Source organism: Mchenga conophoros, linkage group LG19 (assembly GCF_057382185.1).
Source record: "Mchenga conophoros isolate Kocher_MC1m ecotype Shallow Benthic linkage group LG19, M_conophoros_male_GT1.1, whole genome shotgun sequence".
NCBI classification, from domain to species: domain Eukaryota; kingdom Metazoa; phylum Chordata; class Actinopteri; order Cichliformes; family Cichlidae; genus Mchenga; species Mchenga conophoros.
Window position 1 is genome coordinate 31,941,565 of NC_140544.1, and position 18,255 is coordinate 31,959,819.

Below are 18,255 nucleotides of genomic sequence, written 5' to 3' on the forward strand. Positions count from 1 at the left end.
TGGGGTCGTGGGGAACAGGGCACCCCCTCCCTTCTGTAGCAAATGGGTACAATTCTACAGACAGACCCTGAAAACCCATCGAAATTCCTCCACAGCAGTGCTTGATGTTCTTCATGCTGCTGAGTGGGTGTTACAGATACATGAGGGCTCTACTAAGGGGGAAACCAAAGTCCCTACACCCCCTTTTTACCACCCTCACACATATGTTACTATAACAATAAAGAACAAAGGAGGGTACTTGAAGTTAAGCTGGGCAGTGACCTGGGGAGATACTATTGTTGGTGTTAAGCATTGTTACCCCTACATTGTCTCGGATGAGGAAAGTATCTCCAGGTTTTAACGAAAGGGACCGAAAAGACGAGCAGAGGAGGAGGAACTCATCTGAATTTTATGAGACCAGTGTTTTTCTTCTTTCTCTTTGGCAGGGATGAAACAGTCCCAACATAGCAGACTGAGGGCTGGTCCACTGTGTAATTATAGGATGTGAAGCTGCAGGATCTAAAGCCTGTGGTCTTTGCTTTGAGGGCAAAAGAGCTCCAAAATCAGCTTAAAATGAGCCCAGATTTCAAAGTGTTCAACTCATTTTTTATTTAGACCACGTTGAATCTGCTTTAAAATATCACAAGGTTCTGCAGACATTATGAGTTTTCCTTTATTTTTGCTATTTTTAAAAAGTCACAACAATTTGAACAACACAAATAAGATGAACTCTATATTGATACGAAGACTTGTAACTTAAATTCAGCTTATACTTTAGACATATGTCTCACGTCCTGGGCGCTCACTACTAGGGATGGGTATCGTTTAGGTTTTATCCGATACCGGTGCCAAATCGGTACTTTTGAAACGGTGCCGGTGCTCAAACGGTGCTCAAACCGGTGCTTAAAGAATGGAGAACACAAAATTGGTCCAAAAACCTCTCATGTTCAGCTGTTTTTTGTAAAAATATAACAATGTTAGCCTTTTCTGCAGCTATGGGGCATATATGGTATCACTCTTGGCTGGAAGCAGTGCTTAAACAATGGAAAAAACACAAACTTTGTCCTAAACCTCTCATGTTTAACTGTTTCCCACTTTTTCTTTGGTCATTTTAGCCTTTTTAGCCAGGGTGAAGGGAGTATCTGCCATCAAACAAGAAGACAGCCGCATGTAGCTATGATGGTGTTTGCTAGTTCACCTTACATGCATTAATGTAATAACGTGGTTAGCCTACTCACGCAGAGAAGAACGGCTGCTGCTGCCATCATCATCCGTCATCATTTCTGCTACACTGGCAGGGCTAGGGGCCAGGACTCTCCTCTTCGTTGTTTTTGGGGGATGTTGCATAACAGGCAACCCACCCGCAGTAGATGTGCACGGTGTGAGGTCTCGCAGCAAGCTATCAAATACGGCGCATTTCTGGGCTTTTAAAAAAAACGCTATGCGTCGCCAGGTGTTTCATCGGATTTGAGGTGTTACCTCCTTTGACAGTATCACAGTATCAGCTTAAAGCACTTGTTGCTGCTGAGTTTGCATATTTTGCTATGAAGTACAGCCAGACTTTTAACCGCTTCGCCTTGGGCATTTTTAATCTGTAGCTCTGCTTTAACAGAACGTACGTACGTACCTGGCCCTGCCTACTATCCTCGGAAACGTAAAATGATTGGCTAGAATCTAAAGTGTATCACAGCTCAGGAAAAAAAAGCACCGAAATAAAGCACCGAAATGTGCGCTGCTTTTCGGTCTGGTTACTACCGTTTATGTCAGAACCGGTGCCATCATGGCACCGGACACCGGTACCCATCCCTACTCACTACTGAGTTTAAGTTCTGAACTTTCAGTGGAGATAGAAATGGTTACTCTTGGCATACGCCATCTGCTCAGGAAGCTCTAATTATGTGTTGAAACGCTCCAGAGCTGCTACTTGCCGGGCTGTGTTTGGAGAGTTTATGTAGTCTTTTGTAAGCTGGTGATCTTTAAAATCAAGAATTAAAAATTTTAATCTCTCAGTGCTTCAAAATCCTCAAAAAAAATAAAAAATCCTATCTTCTGACTCTACTTATGTCGTGCCAGGACCAGGGCAATTATTAGAAGATCCAGTAATCAATTTTCCTCAAACTGACTGAAACTGCCTTTGCTGCCCAAACCGACAGTGGCATGTGGCCAACTTAAAGTCAGTCACTGACCAAATAAGCCCCAGTCACCAATCAGAATCCACAATTTGGCTTCAGTATCACAGCGTGCGTACCCTATGGACCAAACCAATCAATATTTTAGGAGGGTGGAAAGATTTGGGATGGCGTACAACACTGGCAAACTTTGACCTTTTGCTTGCCAGTGAGCACAAAGCCTCATCATTATCCAGTGATTACATCATGATCAGTGTTAACATGATTAAATCTCTGAGGTCACTTGAGGGCAGACTTATGCTGCTGGCAAAGCTGTAACTGTCATCTGTAAGCAGGAAGTTAAAAGCAAACATAGCAGTGTTTGTTTAACACGTTAACCTGCAGCTGCTGGAAAACTTTGCACCAACTGTAAAGAAGATTACTCTGATCACTTCACCCCCACCGCCAGATATTTTAACACCTGAACTTGGTGCTTGGTGATCTTTTGTGATAAAAGCTGGTCGTTCAAAGGTGTGCGCTCCACCCAGTGGCAGGACAATGTTTCATAACTTGGGACAGAATACACCTATTAACTACTTCAGACTCTGTCTTTGTAGACATGTTGTGTATGGAAATGAAGGTCTATCTCCTTTGAATTCATAGCTTTTGTAATACAAATGAAGAGGCCTGCTAGTGTGATTCAACAGGGGTTTGCATGCAGCTTTGGAAAACTGCTCCATGCCCAGTCAATCCACATTTGAACTCATTTAAGAGTAACTTCTTACCACTGCTTATCAGTAATGGAGATTAACTCCAACTACTCTGGCATTTTTTTTATAGCCTTTAACTGGCAGTTCTGCTGATTTTGATGGGATTAGAGAAAACGGTCTTAATCTTAAAAGTATTGTTTGGTTTCAGGGTTGACAGCCTTGTCTCGCAGTTTTGTTTGATTAGAATAGAATTAGAATTAGAATTAGAACAGAATAGAATAGAATAGAATTCAACTTTGTTGTCATTGCACATGGGCAACGAAATGCAGTTTGCATCCATCCAGAAGTGCTTTAGTGATATAGATATATTACAATATATCAGATTAGAGACTGAAGTGAGTAACGACATCAACTGCAACGTGGCCCCACAGTGAAAACTATGCAGGGTCTAAAACTGATTTAGGGCTACATGCAAAACAATGTCAAAATACTGAGTCAGCCCTTTATCTGCAGCACTTTTCATGCAAAAATGGCTCCCGTGGGTATTATCATGTCAAGCACAAATATTTTATTGGACCAGAATGCATCAGATTCAACATTTTACTCTTTAATTTTGTAACAAAATGAAAACCGAAAACTGACATGTAATTAAACGAGTTAAACGAAACATTTTGGGCATGCAGTTTTGTTGACTGTGACAAGTTAAAATCCATTAGGTTTTAGTAATATATTATTTAGTGCTTTATAATTTATGATTAACCATAAAACGTTCAATTCAAAGTTAAAATTCAATAAGGTGGAAATATTCCACACCACACCAAACAGTAACAAGTCTTGATCTAGCACGTTTGCCCTGCATTGTTCTTCTGCAATGGAAAACATTTCCTAGCTTCCCTTATTCTTCTTTCCCCCATTAGCCCACAATTGCCAAGAACAGTGAAAAATGATATGAAAACAAGTGTCAGTTATTGTAATCATTACTGGTGTAGCAGCCAGGGCGGGGCTGTGCAACAACCCCACTTACACTACGGCTCTGATGCAAATGAAGGGGACTTACCCGGATCTACAGCTTGCTGCAGAATTTTCTGAGGCTCCTCCCTGCTTCAGACGCCTTATAACAGGGTATCTCACTGGCGCGAAAAACGCACTGTGTGGCTCTTTATTGTGGAGGCCGGAGAGAGTATCGTGCGTGCTGTTTCTGCACCGGCGTTTTTTGGGCTCCCTCTTATTTTTTAGTTCTTTTGTTTTATTTATCTGGAACAAAAACGTGTAGATCGCACACCGGAAACAACTGGATTTGGTTTTAATCCATTACATTTTCGTGAATTGGGTCTTTCGTTGCCGTTAGGTGGGATTTCTATTTTTTCCCCTGTGCGCTTTATTACGCATCGGACATTTCGAGGAGAGCCGGTAAGTGGTTTAATTCTGTAGTCTCGTCTTTGAAAGTTTCACTTGAAGAAACGGACCTGTTCAGTAACAGTGTGCCTGCTCAGTGATCTCCTCTACCGCTTCACATAGCTGCTTAGTGGAACAAAGCGCTGTTTTCAATTCAGGAAATACTGTCTGGCACTTTTACGCAGGTATTGTAGCCTCTCGTATGCCCTCACACTTGTTTTAAATCCCAAGTTTGCACACACACACACACACACACACACACACACACACACACACACACACACACACACACACACACACACTTATATATAACTAGATTATTTAATAACCATATGTGTCTGAACAGCTTGAGTCCATCAGCACAAAGAGGAGCATCTGCAAGATGGCATCAATTATTGATATGGTCCCATTTGTAGAAAGTAGGCTGTTAGGGGGATTGCGATGTCCTGATAGTGTCCCATTAGATGGATGGGCTACTTGATATGTGATCGTGCATGTGCTGGGAACTAGGCTGCTTTAAAAAGATCATTGCTAATCTCTCTGAAATTTCCTCTCTGGTTGTGCAGAACGTTGTTCAGAAGCCACTCGTGTGTGCCACTGGATCATTCCTGGGAATAAACTCTGGAGGATATTATTAGCCGGGAAAATGGACTTCGACTCGCACTATTTTTTCGATTATTTGGATACCGAGGAGGATTTTTACAAATCAACCGCACCAAGCGAGGACATATGGAAAAAGTTCGAGCTGCTTCCCACCCCTCCCATGTCTCCCACCCGGACTCTGTACCCCCTCTCGCCGGGAGACAGGCTCAGCGTGTTTTCCAAAATGCTGGGCCAGGAGGACGAGTGCGAGGGTCAGTTCATCCCGGACACCGAGGAGTTATTCGGTAACCTCAGCTCCCACATAATTCAGGACTGCATGTGGAGTAGCTTCTCTGCCAGCAAGCAGCTGGAGAAGGTCAACGGGAGAACGCCGGCTGCGGGGCACACCGGTGTTTCCCCCGTCCCCCAGATCTCCGCAAGAGCGAACAAAGCGCAGTGCGTCTCGCCCGGTAGCCTGCTCTCCATCAAGGCGACGGACTGCGTTGACCCCGCTGCTGTTCTCACCTTCCCCGCAAGCAGCTGCAGGAAGCCGGCGTCGTCTGGCTCTGAGTCCCGCTCTGATTCCTCTGGTAAGGATACAGCCATGCCTCTGATTTGCCCCACCCTGCCCTGCTCCAGGATTAAATTGCCCATAACAGTGCGTAATTTGGAAAGCGGGGGCTGCGGTTGCATAGCTGTGGTCTGACTTGCATGGCGAGGTTATCAAGTGTGACACAGTCACCTAAAGGCTGGAAGCTTGCTGAGTGTAGTATTTTAAAAACCGCGCCCCTGCTACTCTCGCTCTACCCCCCTTCAATTCTCTATCTTCCTCTGGCTCTGCATTGAAATCAGAGTGCAGTAGAAGGGTGGGGTAACCCGCTGATGATTTATTGCTGCTTCAAAAACACTGACAGACCGTGAGAATAACTTTCAAGCATTTCCCAAATTAGGGGTTGTCCCCTATCAGCATAAAAAAGTCTTCATTGAAACTGCTGAATAATGCTCAGTGGTTAAAGCCTCAATTCTTGCCATGGAATTGAACCTGGCATGCACCACCACTGCTCTAAGCGCCTCACCTGCTGCTCTGCCATCCTGGCACTGACGGATAGAGATTTGCTTGTTTGTTTTATGGAATTGCTTTTAAAGGTTGAACTAGCTTGAGTGCTTTGTAGGAATTTGCAAGTTTGTAGAGTGAGTCCCTTTTCTGTGTTTACTGATGAGTTATTTGTCTGTGTGATGACAGATGATGAAGAGGAGATCGATGTCGTCACTGTGGAGAACAAGCAGAACCGGGTGCGGCTGGTAAATGTCCGAAAACCAGTCACCATAACGGTCCGAGCAGACCCCTGCCCCAAACGTTTTCACATGTCTGTCCACAGACAGCAGCACAACTATGCCGCTCGTTCCCCAGACAGTGAGCCAGAACCGGAGGAGGAGGAAGAGGATGACGATGAGGAGGAGGAGGAGGAAGAACCCCCAAGCAAGCGTGCCTTTATGGGACCTGGTGCTTCAGCTCATGTCTCCCAACCATCATCCTCCTCGGAGGCTTCGCAGAACTCGGACACAGACGACACGGACCGCAGACGGAACCACAATTTCCTTGAGAGGAAGAGGAGGAATGACCTCAGGTCTCGTTTCCTTGCCCTACGGGATCAGATCCCTGGCCTGGAGTCGGCCAAAACGCCAAAGGTGGCCATCCTGACCCAGGCGACAGAGTACCTCATGGAGCTGCACAGCAGGGAGAAACGGCAGCTGCAGGAGAAGAAGCGCCTCAAATCCAGACGCCAGCAGCTCCTTCGCAGGCTATCTGAACTCAAGTGCTCTTGAGCCTCCAAACAAGCGCGCCTTCAAAATAAACTGCCTCATTCACCCCCGAGAACTTTTGCTCACAAGTTACCCGTCACTTTTGAAAAGCTATGCTTTTTTTCTCCTACATGCCTCATGTGAATAGCTGTGAAATTTTTTCGGAATGCATTCAGCTGTTGTTGTGAATTGACTGTGCTGGCCTGTGAACCTGTTCTGATGATGAGGAGTGGTTAGATTTTTTTTTTTTTTTGGTCAATAGTTGGGTTGATGAATTGATGCTCATCAACACCATGATGTGAATTGCCTGTTAATTGCTTACCAAGAGCAATCATTTGTAGCCTTTTGAATATGTGTGTTTCTTCATTTCACCATTGCACATGGAGTGATGCATGAATGAATTACATTTTTTTTTTTTTTTTTTTTTTGTATGACTGATTATTTGAGGTTCCATAAAACAAAGACTCTACTCCTCTGGGTGGTGTAACACCAGGCTACCCAAAAACTTCTGTTTTGATAAGATAATAGGAGGTAAACTGGGATGATAAAGGTTGCACTACTGTACTTTATACTCACACGTCACTTTCAATGCTTCTTCTGATTTTGTTTTTATAAGCATGCTAACAACAATAGCATCATTAAATTTTATACCATATTTGCATACGAACCTGAGGTCTACTGTTTGTTTTATTAAAATAGAGAAAGTTATGAGGGGCCTCTCTGTTGTGCTGATGGGCTGCTGCCCTCCAGAAACATCGCCTTCTATTGTACCTGATCAAGTGTAAAATAAGGGCAGATCATTCAATTTAGCAAACAGTATCTTAACGTATTGATTCTCCTGCACAAGATGCTGGTCTACACAAGGTTGAGCTGAGGTTGTCCTTGAGACTCGTCCTTGAAGAGATTCCTGTGTGATTCTCCCCTCTGCAGTGACTGCTGCATGCTGGGCACCTGATGTGCTCTGAATTGGGTCACGCTCACACACAAATACAATCGGTATCTTTAGAACAGTCCCTTGGTTTTTTTTTCTTTAAAAAAAATAAAATTATATATATATATATATATATATATATATATATATATATATACTGTATATCTCTAAAGCAATACATAAAATGTAGACCATTCTTAACCTACATTAAAAACACTGGTCTCAAATATGTTAGCATCCTTCTATTCACCCCTTTTAAGTGGAATTCATTCTATAGTAAATTGGCCTAAAGGACGAATATGAAACTAACTTCATGCATCCAAGCTCCTGGTGATGTTGTTGCCTGGTGTGCGACCTTACCAACGAGTCTCTGCAAGCCTGAATGACTCAGGTTTGAGCTGCAGTCATTTGTTTAATAAACTCAAAGCAGGCACTTTGTTCAAGTTCAGCCTGACAGACGAGCCAGGCACACCCTGAACTCCAACCGTCTCGCACCTCACTTGGCTTTTGTTATGCCTGGAACTGGCGTTCCACCTGCCCGTGTTTATTCAACGGGTCCCGTTTTTAGTCCTGAGGGCACTGTTTTCTGGCACAGTTTAATATATATTTCCTTCACCAAGTCAACATTTGGCCTCATGAGGCTCAGTTTAACATAACTTAATACTGACTATGCTATACTTTCTTCCCAATTACCTTAAATTTCTTGAAGAAAATGGTATGTTTTGCAGGTCTCATATTTCCACACTAAGGAGAAAACAAACCAACCAGTATCTCAGTTAATGCAAACCTGAACAAACTTGTGATGGCGACCAGCTTCAGTGCACATGGCCTCTAGTTTGTTGCTTAAACTTTATTTTGCATCAGGAAGTGAAAGCAGAAATCAGATATCAGGTCTTGAGCCAGATAGGAACAGCGTCTCTGTGTGTTTCCAGTTACCTTCCAACGACAAAATTCATTTAAAAATCACCTTTTCCACTTCATTTTCTAACTCCCACCAGCAACATGTAAAGTATTAAGTGCATCGTGTCGTGGATGCAAATAAAATGTTAGTTCTTGGGCAAAACATCATATCTTGAGATGCTGTTTGAGGAACTAAAACATACTGCACACGTGGGTTCCTGCAGTGCGCTATGTAGACATGAATGGTGACAAAAAAGTGTCATTTCTTACTTAAAAGGTGAAAACCATTTGCATTCCTGCTAATATTGACAGCAGACACTCTGGGCTCCAGTTTGTTTTTTTGTTTTTTTTAAAAAACAAGACTTTTCCTGAGGGAAACAATGAGGTAAGAGGATCTGATTGTCCTGCTGGATGCTCTGTGCCGCTGACGGTTAACTTGCCAGACTGGATTTTCTGGTCGTCCACATTGAGCAATGTGCCTCTCACTTTTTACAGCTGCAATTTCTCACTGTAGCCTATACGTCTTGCTCAATATCCAGTATATATAAGTGGCGAGACTTGTAGCGTATGCTGCAAATCCTCGAGAAAAGTGACAGCATCACTGCTGGTCAGGCAGTGTGTGATGTGTAAGACTAGGGTGGGACTGTGGAGAATTGATGATTTGACTGGGAGGAGGGCAGCCTTGTTTTGATTTATATCCTTGTTCTAAACCCACAGTCACACACTTGTCTTGCGAAATCTTAAATTCTCTTTTTGAGTCAATCCACTGTTTTTTGTTTTTTTTTGCTGCGACTAGGCAATGTGCAATGACAGAGCACCTGCTTGTAAGAATGAGATCTAATACTGGCGCTAACTTCTTGTCAGATGCATCAGTGCACTGCTGCACGGGAAATCCTTTGACTCAATACTGGGTAGCATTATTAAAAGGGTAAATGATTGATTCAAATTGTGTTCAAGCAGATAGGGTGAGTTTGGAGAGGAAAGGCTAGGAAAGCTGAAAGAACCCTGACAAGTTCAGAAATGATGAAACACGTATATTTGCCCATTCACCTACCAAGAAAAAGATTCCCGTTTCAATCCCAAGAAGAGGCACGAATCCCTTATTTGTTATTCAAGAAGCGCATCTGGCATTCTTAGTAAAGCCAATTCCAACATGTGGGGCCAACTGCTGTGTTAACCTCTTGTGAGTAGGACGGCAGAAAACGCACTGTAATTTACTTTATCACATACAGTTAGGTGTTAAACAATAATAATAATAATAATGGATACTTTATTGATCCCCATGGGGAAATTACTTGTTTTTCTCTGCATTTGACCCATTCACTCAGTGAAGCAGTGGGCAGCCCACTAAGCAGGCGCCCGGGGAGCAGTGTGTAGGGATGGTACCTTGCTCAGGGGTACCTCAGGGTAGCCGTTAAGTGGATTCAAACCGCCGACCTTCCGATCATGGGGCGACCACTTTACCTACTGAGCTATCCCTGCCCCACACAACGAGTCCACCTTGATTATGTGCTGCCAGTGAAAGAATGGATTTATATTTTTGACTTTATTATCTTTGGCATACATCTCGTCAGATAAAATGGCAAACAAAGAAAGAAAAAAAGAAAAAAGCAGGTAAGAACATCTTTGGCAAGTCTCCCTGATGAAAAAAAAAAGACTTGTAGTACTTGCTGCTCTGGCATTTCTTGCTGATTAACTACAGTACATGTGAATCTGGAGAGCCTCTTTTTCTTTCTTTCTTTCTTTCTTTTTTTAATGTCACTTAACCTTTAATTAAGCAACTCAGGCAGTGCATGCGTGTTCTAGGAAAGAAGTGAGAGGATCAGCTTTCGCAATTGTTAAAATCCCCTAGCTGTCACTGTGATGAATCTCTTAGCTATGCATTTTAAGAGAGAGAGAGAGAGAGGGAAACAGTCACACACACAGAGACACAGATACAGACACTGGCACATTGTGCAATATTTTCAGTGTATTATCTGGCTGTGTGACTGGCTTGACTTGTGTAGTGTGTTTATATTGCTTGTTGACACAGTGGGACAGAGGAGGAAACAAACCATGAACGCACTGCACAGGTCGTGATTGTAAGACTGGCGGCTCGTCGCTGACTTACAATAATATACAACAGTATACAATAAATGTGGTACAAAAATAATAACCTTATGATTCTGTCTTTGAGAATAAGCTGAATAATCTCCAGTCAGAGGCCCTGTGTTTAGGTTGTGCACACAGATTTTCTGAATCTTAGTTTGGTGGAAAGACGAGAAGTGGACTTATTGCCATCATTTTCTTACTCAACTCTCCGCACGCACGCACACACACACACACACACACACACACACACACACACACACACACACACACACACGCACACACACGCACACACACACACACACCCTTCCCCTTATTCTATTTTCAAGAGGCTGACGGTCAGGGAAGATGTGGAAAACACAAGCGGGAAAAGGCGCTCATGCACACATCTGGTTGTGGGTGTACACAAAACACAGATGACCAAAATGCGCAAGGAAACTTTCGCTGCTTATTGTCCTTAATCTTTCTGCCTACTGACCCAAATTCGTCATATTTCCTGAGTGGCGATTCCACTATTCCTGGCTTCCTGTTTGTTTTTCTCACCACCCACAACACCCTCCAGAGTGAGAGCTCCCACCACCCTCTCTTTCCCCCTCCTCACCCTTTCTTCGGGTACTTATGTGTCGGATTTCTGATCTAGGTCAGTCTTCTGAGGTTCGGTTTCTCTCCTTCTCTGTGTCGCTCACACTCCCCTTTCTAAGACCATTGTTATGTAACAGCGATGATTCAGCTGGAACAGGCCCCGCGTGTTGGTTTATCCAAATGCATCTGGCCTCAGCTGAGTTGTGTCAAACCAGGTCCAACAAATGGATGTGCTCTTAAACCCAAACGAGCACACATAGGTGCTACAAGTTCCTGTGCAGCACCTGTTGTACAGCACAGCAATTCGTAAGGCTTTTGTTGTGACTCCCCGCAAGCACTTCAACTACCCTCCTCAGAAGACAGCTGATGTGTGACAAATTAACTGAAAAAAATAAGGATGCTGGGCCCCGAGAGTAGCTTTACTGTGGCTTGGTGTTCTTATTTAAAGCTATGTCAAAATTAGAGTCACACTTAGTGAACTGTCTAACAAATCACTCAAAAGTCTTCCATTTATCCTCAGCTGTGTTAACATCTGTGAGTGTGAAAACATCAGTAAACTATTCACCCTCTTATCTTTCAGTGACCCCCTCTCATTCCTCGAGAAGGGACTAATCCCACAAAGATAAAAAATGTTTAGATTCAGATAACGCAGATTGCTTGGTACTGATTTGCAGTAACAAGTACTTATGAGCGTGCCGGTTTTTTCCTTTAATTTGTCACCCATCTGCGTCTGGCCCATTGTGAGACAGCAGCATAAATTCGGGAGGGTAATAATCTAATCTAGGGTTTATCTTAATCCTGTTAGTGTGAAAACTATCGCCATCTGGGCCCAGACACAGCACCACTCCGATTATAATGAACCCATCAAAAGGTCTTCGAGCTCCCACTAAAACTCTCGTCCTCGGGCGCTAATGAGTGCCCAATTTATCTCAAGCCATACGCCGATGCTAATAAAGCAGTCAATTGTCAAGATGGTTAGGAAGAGTAAAATATATTTTGTGTTAGAGGACATGAATAATGTGTTTCTGTCTCATCATCAGCTTATTTATTGTATTTAAATTTCCTTTTATTCTCAATTCTTAATTACACAGAAACAACACAGCATTGTTTCTGTGTAATTAATTCTCAAATTATGCTTTGTATTTTATTATGCTTTTTCTTGTTGTAAAGCAATTTACAACTTTGTGTTTTAAAGCTGCTCAGTTCTTCTGCTTATTATTATGGTTGTTGTTGTTCCAGTGTCTTTGGCTAAACATGGAGCTTTAAGCTTGACGATCACCACAACTACTTCCAGTTTATATGCAGAAATTAACTGAGATAAAGGAGCTAATTTGCCTCACTGTGTGTTTATAACATATTACAATAAAAACTGGTCTTAAATGCTTTGAGATTTATATAAAATCTGGTCATTGGCTGCCTATAATTTATTGTTTAGTTACTGTTTGTGTGGCTCTGTGCAGAAGCTCTAAATTTCTGGCTTGTGTTTTTAGCTGAGACTTCCCACATTTAGTTTTGCTGAGTTTGACTTCTTGATGGTTAGCTTGTAATTAACAGTGCATTGTATTTTAGAAGGCAATGAGTAAAAGGTATGTTTGTAAGGCTGCTTAACTTATTCTTTTAATACAAAAATGCTAACTTGAAGATGTGATAGACTTAAGGCTTTCAAATCTAGTACTGCTTTAGCAACCTTTTAGCTTTTTATATTAGTTTTGCAGCCGGAAAATTTGCCATTTTTGGTCATACCAAACAGCACCACATTTGGCAAAGACCAAACACAGCATATCAGCACAAACACCTCATACCAGCTGTCATGCACCGTGGTGGTGGGGTGGAGATTTGGGCTTGTTTTGGAGTTACAGGACCTGGACACCTTACAATCATTAAGACAGCCATGAACTGTTCTGTATATCAAAGTATTCTAGAGTCAGATGTGAGGCCATCTGTCCAAAAGTTAAAGCTTGGTCCAAACTGCATCATAAACAGGACAGCGATCCCCAGCACAGCAAATCTACATCAGAATGGTTGCAAAAGAAACAGAAGAAGGTGATGGCTCAGCCCAAGTCCAGGCTTCAGCCTAAGTGAAACACTCTGGTACTGCCAGATGATTCTTCCTGTTTAAAGGGAGTTTTTTCTTCCCATTATCACCAAGTGCTTGCTCATAGGTGGATGTCTGACTGCTGGGTTTTCTCTCTATTATTACAGGGTCCTTAAAATATAAAACCCTTTAAAGTTACTCTTGTTGTGATTTGGATTGTATTGATTTGAACTGTATACAGAAAACAATGTGTACAACAAAATGTAAATTTTTTCTTAAGTCAACAAAGCACAAAAAAGTCTTCTTCAGGTTGACACAAACAAAACTTCTAGTTAATATTATTGTTCCTCCTTGTCTGCTCATATGAACCTCTAAAATGACCTCCAAATGAAAACACAAGCAAATAAATACACTGATTACTTAAGTTACTGCAATGTTTATATTAATACTGTTAGTTTTACCTGTTAATCTGAAACTCACGTTCAAGATGGCAATCTGTCATGGCAGATAGTTCACTCACACATAACTTAGATACTTCAAAGTCCAGCATACCAGTACTTTTTCTATCTGGTAACTTCCCTGACTGCCAGAATCAACTTCCTCTACTCTTAAAACCACTTAAAAAATAAAAGTCAACAATCTGCTATGTTCAGAGGAGGTGCGGTCAGTCAAGAATCTTAGGAGTATGTTCAAACCTGTAGCCACTGCTGGGGGGGCTTCACACACAGAGAAGCAACACACAGCTAGCGCTGCTCTCTCAGCAAACTGCCAGCTTTTGTCAGCCAGCAGATGTTCCATTGTTTGGCTCAGTGGTGTAGGGTTGCCTCAGTTAAAGTTGGGACACTTGCTGCATCTTTTGAATTTAGCCCCATTGAGTGCCATCAACCCCTCCCAACCCCCCCTTCACCCAAAAGCTACTCAGAGAGGGGCTTTACCCCTCCCCTCTGTCCCCTTTAACCCCCCGACAGACCTCATAGTTGTTGTCCCGCAACCGCAACTCCCACCACCACCACTACAACTTTTACCCTCCCCTCTCCCCAGGTCCTTGGGTCAGACCCCTACCCCCGACACACAAAGGCCAATTTATTGACCAGTTACTGCAAAGCGAGGCTGATGCAGGGCGTTTTTGCATCAGTATACCTTTAAAGTGCTCGAATGCAAATGCACACACATCCAAGGACACATATAAGTACTCTAGGTCTGCATTATCAGATGGCAAAGGTGCAGAAGCGTCTGTTCGTTTTGCATAGTTACAATTCCTTCTTTTCAACTGCAAGGCATGACAGTCAGTGACTGCTGTTGTCAGAGAGGTCTATAGTGTCCACCTCTGAGGAGATTATGCAATAATGAATGCCCTGTTTTTCCCTTTCACGCTATAAGCCTGTGTGTGTGTTCTTGTGAAAGACAGAGAAACCTAGGAAACACATGAGCAGCGCAGACTTCCTGTTTTTGTGAAGAACCCATTGGAGAAGGCAGGAAGTGAGGGGAACTGCTGCTATGTATTTTTTTTCTCACAACATAAAGGTAGATGTGTTTAATTAAATGGCAAGGAATTAGGATAGGGATATGGAGTACATTGTGGTCCCTTTTAGTGATCTATGTCACCATTTCAGCATACAGCCCGGGCCCTTTAGCGTGATTGTGTGAGCTTTCTTGTGCGCAATAACAGTATAGAATAGAATAGAATAGAATAGAATGCCTTTATTGTCACTATACAGTTGTACAATGAGATACAGAGCATCTCCTCCTCAGTGTAAACATGCTGGGGGGGGGGGGGGGGGGGGAGGGGTACAGTTCTGCAGCGCTATGTACATATGGACAGTATTAACATAGGGAAAAACATATATATATATATATATATATATATATATATATATATATATATATATATATATATATATATATATAAATGTACAATATACAAGCCGTAAGTAATATGTAATAAATAGTGTTATGTATATACAGTTGAGTTATTGCACATAGAATTGGTATAAATAGTGTATGTATTTGCACGTGTGTGTGGCCGTGTGTTTTTGAAATATAAATTAAGGAGGAAGCTAAAACCAAATAAAACCCCAGTAAGAACAAAGAATCCAGTGCTGGTGAACATGCCTGAGTGGCTGCTTTCAAGGACTGATTAAGGTTATAATAGTCATCTGGCTTGCCTCAAGCCTTCAGGCTGTGTGTTTTAGGGGGGGGGGGGCTGATAAGGAGTGAGGGTAAAGGGGGGGGGGGGGGTGGAGGGGTGGTCGGTGCTTCTACTCTCTTTGTTCTGCCCTGCTCCACTCATGCCTTCTCTTTGTCTCCACCCACTAAAGGACCTTTATCTCTATTGCAGTCTCGCGCCAAAAAGGGAGGTGGAGCTGCATGTTGCTTCTTCTTCTGCTTCTTCTTTAGCCTTCTTCCTTTCTGTTTGTCTTTTACGGTGTATCTGATTTTGCAGGATAAATGAAGGTACAGAGTCTAGTCAGTGCAATCCCAGACTCCCTCTTTATTCCTATTTATAGTGTTTCTGTGTCCTTGTTAACATTTCCCGCCACTACAGGGTGCATCAGGCGGGGAGTGGTTTAACAGCCGGTATGAAGAAAGGCTGGCTCTTGTGAGCCTCAGGCCAAATGCTGGCGTTATTCAAATCAACTTGGTGGGTGCGGCCCAACTGTCTCCGTGTCCTGTTAACCCCCTAAGAGTTTCAGGCTATAACACAAAGGCGAATATAATTGTAGGCTCAGGGATTTGCTTCTTAAATGGCAAAAACATCAGTGATGTTGTGCAGATAGCACAACTGCAATTTTTACACAATTACAACTAATAGGAAAGATGCTGATATAGTTTTGTTAACATATACCCTTTTATTGCTCCTGATACTCATGCACGCTGCCGTATGCAAAGCTTTATTGTCACATTTTACTGGGTTTTCTTTTATCTAACATTTGGTCTTATATTTGGGGTTATTTTTCTTTTATTATTTGTTAGAAAATAATAATAGCAGCAAGGACTGAAAAGTTTAAATGTTTTAAGACAGCAGTGTACTACAGTTTAACAACTTCCTCTCTCACACTTGCAAAGTTTCTATTTCACGTCCTCTGTTTACAGCCCCGTAAAAGATGGAGCTGTGAAGTAGTCAGAACATGCAGAGAGTCACAACCAAGCCTCTACTACACTCTAGTGGATGTAAGTGTCACATGCAAAAAAAAAGAAAAAGAAAAAAAGAGTGATGCTGCTGACTCCTCTGCACTTATTTGTCTTTTCCAAATCAGTTCTAGTGCTGAGCCAGGGGCACAGGCCTCCCACAGCTTTGTGACATGGTGTGTTATCCTGCTGGAAGCAACCATCAAAAGACGTGCACTTTGGTCATACGATCAGCAAGCTGTGGCATGTTTAAACAACACTTAATTGGTACTAAAGGCCCTGCAGTGTGCACCAGACTGAACTGTTGATACAGTGCAGAATGGATCCATACTCACTCATGCTGTTTGACTTACTGTTGCCTTCCTTCCTAGCTTTTGTGGCCTTTCCCCTCCAGCCTCTTGTATTGACAAGACATTTTCATGTTTTCATTTTCTTTGTTGTCTGTAAACTTTAAAGATGGCTGTGGAAAAATCCCAGTAGAGAAGCAGTTTCTGAGATACTCAGACCAGCCAGCAAACGTGTCACACTCAAAGTCTTCCCCTGAGCTGATGCTCATTCTGAGAATGTCGTCTTGTTCATGTCTACATGTCTAAATGGATTAAATTGCTGCCATGAGGTTCACCTGTTTTGCCTGTATTGTGTTGTGCTGACATGCAGCTGAATAGGTGTACCTAACAAAGTGAACATTACTGGTGGAAATGCGTGAGACCACTTCTAGATTAGACATCATCATTTGGAGCAGAAAAGAGGCATTAACACCTCAAAAAGGCATACCAGTGTGAACTACAAATTTATGCCAGAATCCACAGGTCTGTGATTTCCTCCTCACTGTTTGAACAAATAGGTTGTAAATAATTTCAAGCTGATGCAAAACATACTTTCCTTCCTGCCTGCCTGAAAATTTGCATAAATGTACATTGTTAATAATACAACAAATCTGTGTATTAATAATTAATCAAAGCTGCTGTATGAAACTAAAAATGCAAAGCTAAACTTCAGAAAAAAACAAACAAATACAATAATAGAAATTATGAACTGAATCAACAGTGTCAGATTTGTATTTCTTACATCTCCTCATTTTGAACACTTACTTCTTCACTTGCTCTCTAACATATCTACTGACAGTGCAAATATCTAAATGAACACATATTTATCTGATGCTACACACACACACACACACACACACACACACACACACACACACACACACACACTGAGCCAAAAAAATCCATTAGTTGTCTTCAATCCATAATAGTAATCCAGAGAATCAACAAAAGCTCTTTGTGTCTGGTACGTGGAGGAGCGTGTGTGGTCACAGCTACACATATATTATCCCGTCGGGGAGCATAATCATGTGAGCTGCTGTATTGGAAAGATAAGTGTAATCAACCCTGATCTGCAGCTTTATGCAATTTGGTTGTCAGTTCCTGTAAAATATAACACACATTTAACCCAGACAGACACACACACACATGTTTAAGATTTGTATGTGTATGTGGTTAAAAATATGTGCATGTGGTTTTTTTTTAAGTCAACAGTCAGTCTTTGTTGCCTTTGTATATTGCTCGCAGATATTTAAAAATGACAGCCATGATGCATGTTGTATCCAATAGGAGTCTGATAGGATGCGGGTCTGTTTTACTCCTTGCATGGGCGTCTGCTCAGTATCGTTTTCCCAGAAACATCTTTAGCTGCTGAATTGCCTGTTTGCTGTGATGAAAGCCCAGCTAACACTATTAATAATGCATTCATGTTCTTCAAAGCACGACATGCACTTTCATCTTTGTTTCCTGCATCACCTGCCTGTTCCTCTGACTGATGTCAGTGTTTTGTTGGGAGGCGGGCTGCACTGCCTCTTGTGTCCACACAGCCAATCAGCTCTAGATGTTGTGCTGGAGTCCCAGCCTGTCTGACTCTGTGGCCGTTGCTTGGAAACTGCGACCATGGCTTTGTAATTCAATCCAAGGAAACATCCTCAAGGGATTAAATGGGAAGGAGGCAAGGAGGCATTAT

At 42.4% G+C, this 18,255-nt stretch overlaps 1 protein-coding gene across 1 annotated transcript; it reads left to right on the plus strand.

Annotated features, from left to right (window-relative positions):
- Positions 1-3,956: 3,956 nt before the first annotated feature.
- LOC146552697 (protein L-Myc-1b-like) lies at positions 3,957-7,534 on the plus strand. The gene is made up of 3 exons (XM_085257917.1): positions 3,957-4,207; positions 4,759-5,364; positions 6,018-7,534. Exons 2-3 carry the CDS (start codon positions 4,839-4,841, stop codon positions 6,599-6,601), a joined length of 1,110 nt encoding a protein of 369 aa, XP_085114043.1. The 5' UTR covers positions 3,957-4,207; positions 4,759-4,838; the 3' UTR covers positions 6,602-7,534.
- The last annotated feature ends 10,721 nt before the right edge of the window (positions 7,535-18,255 follow it).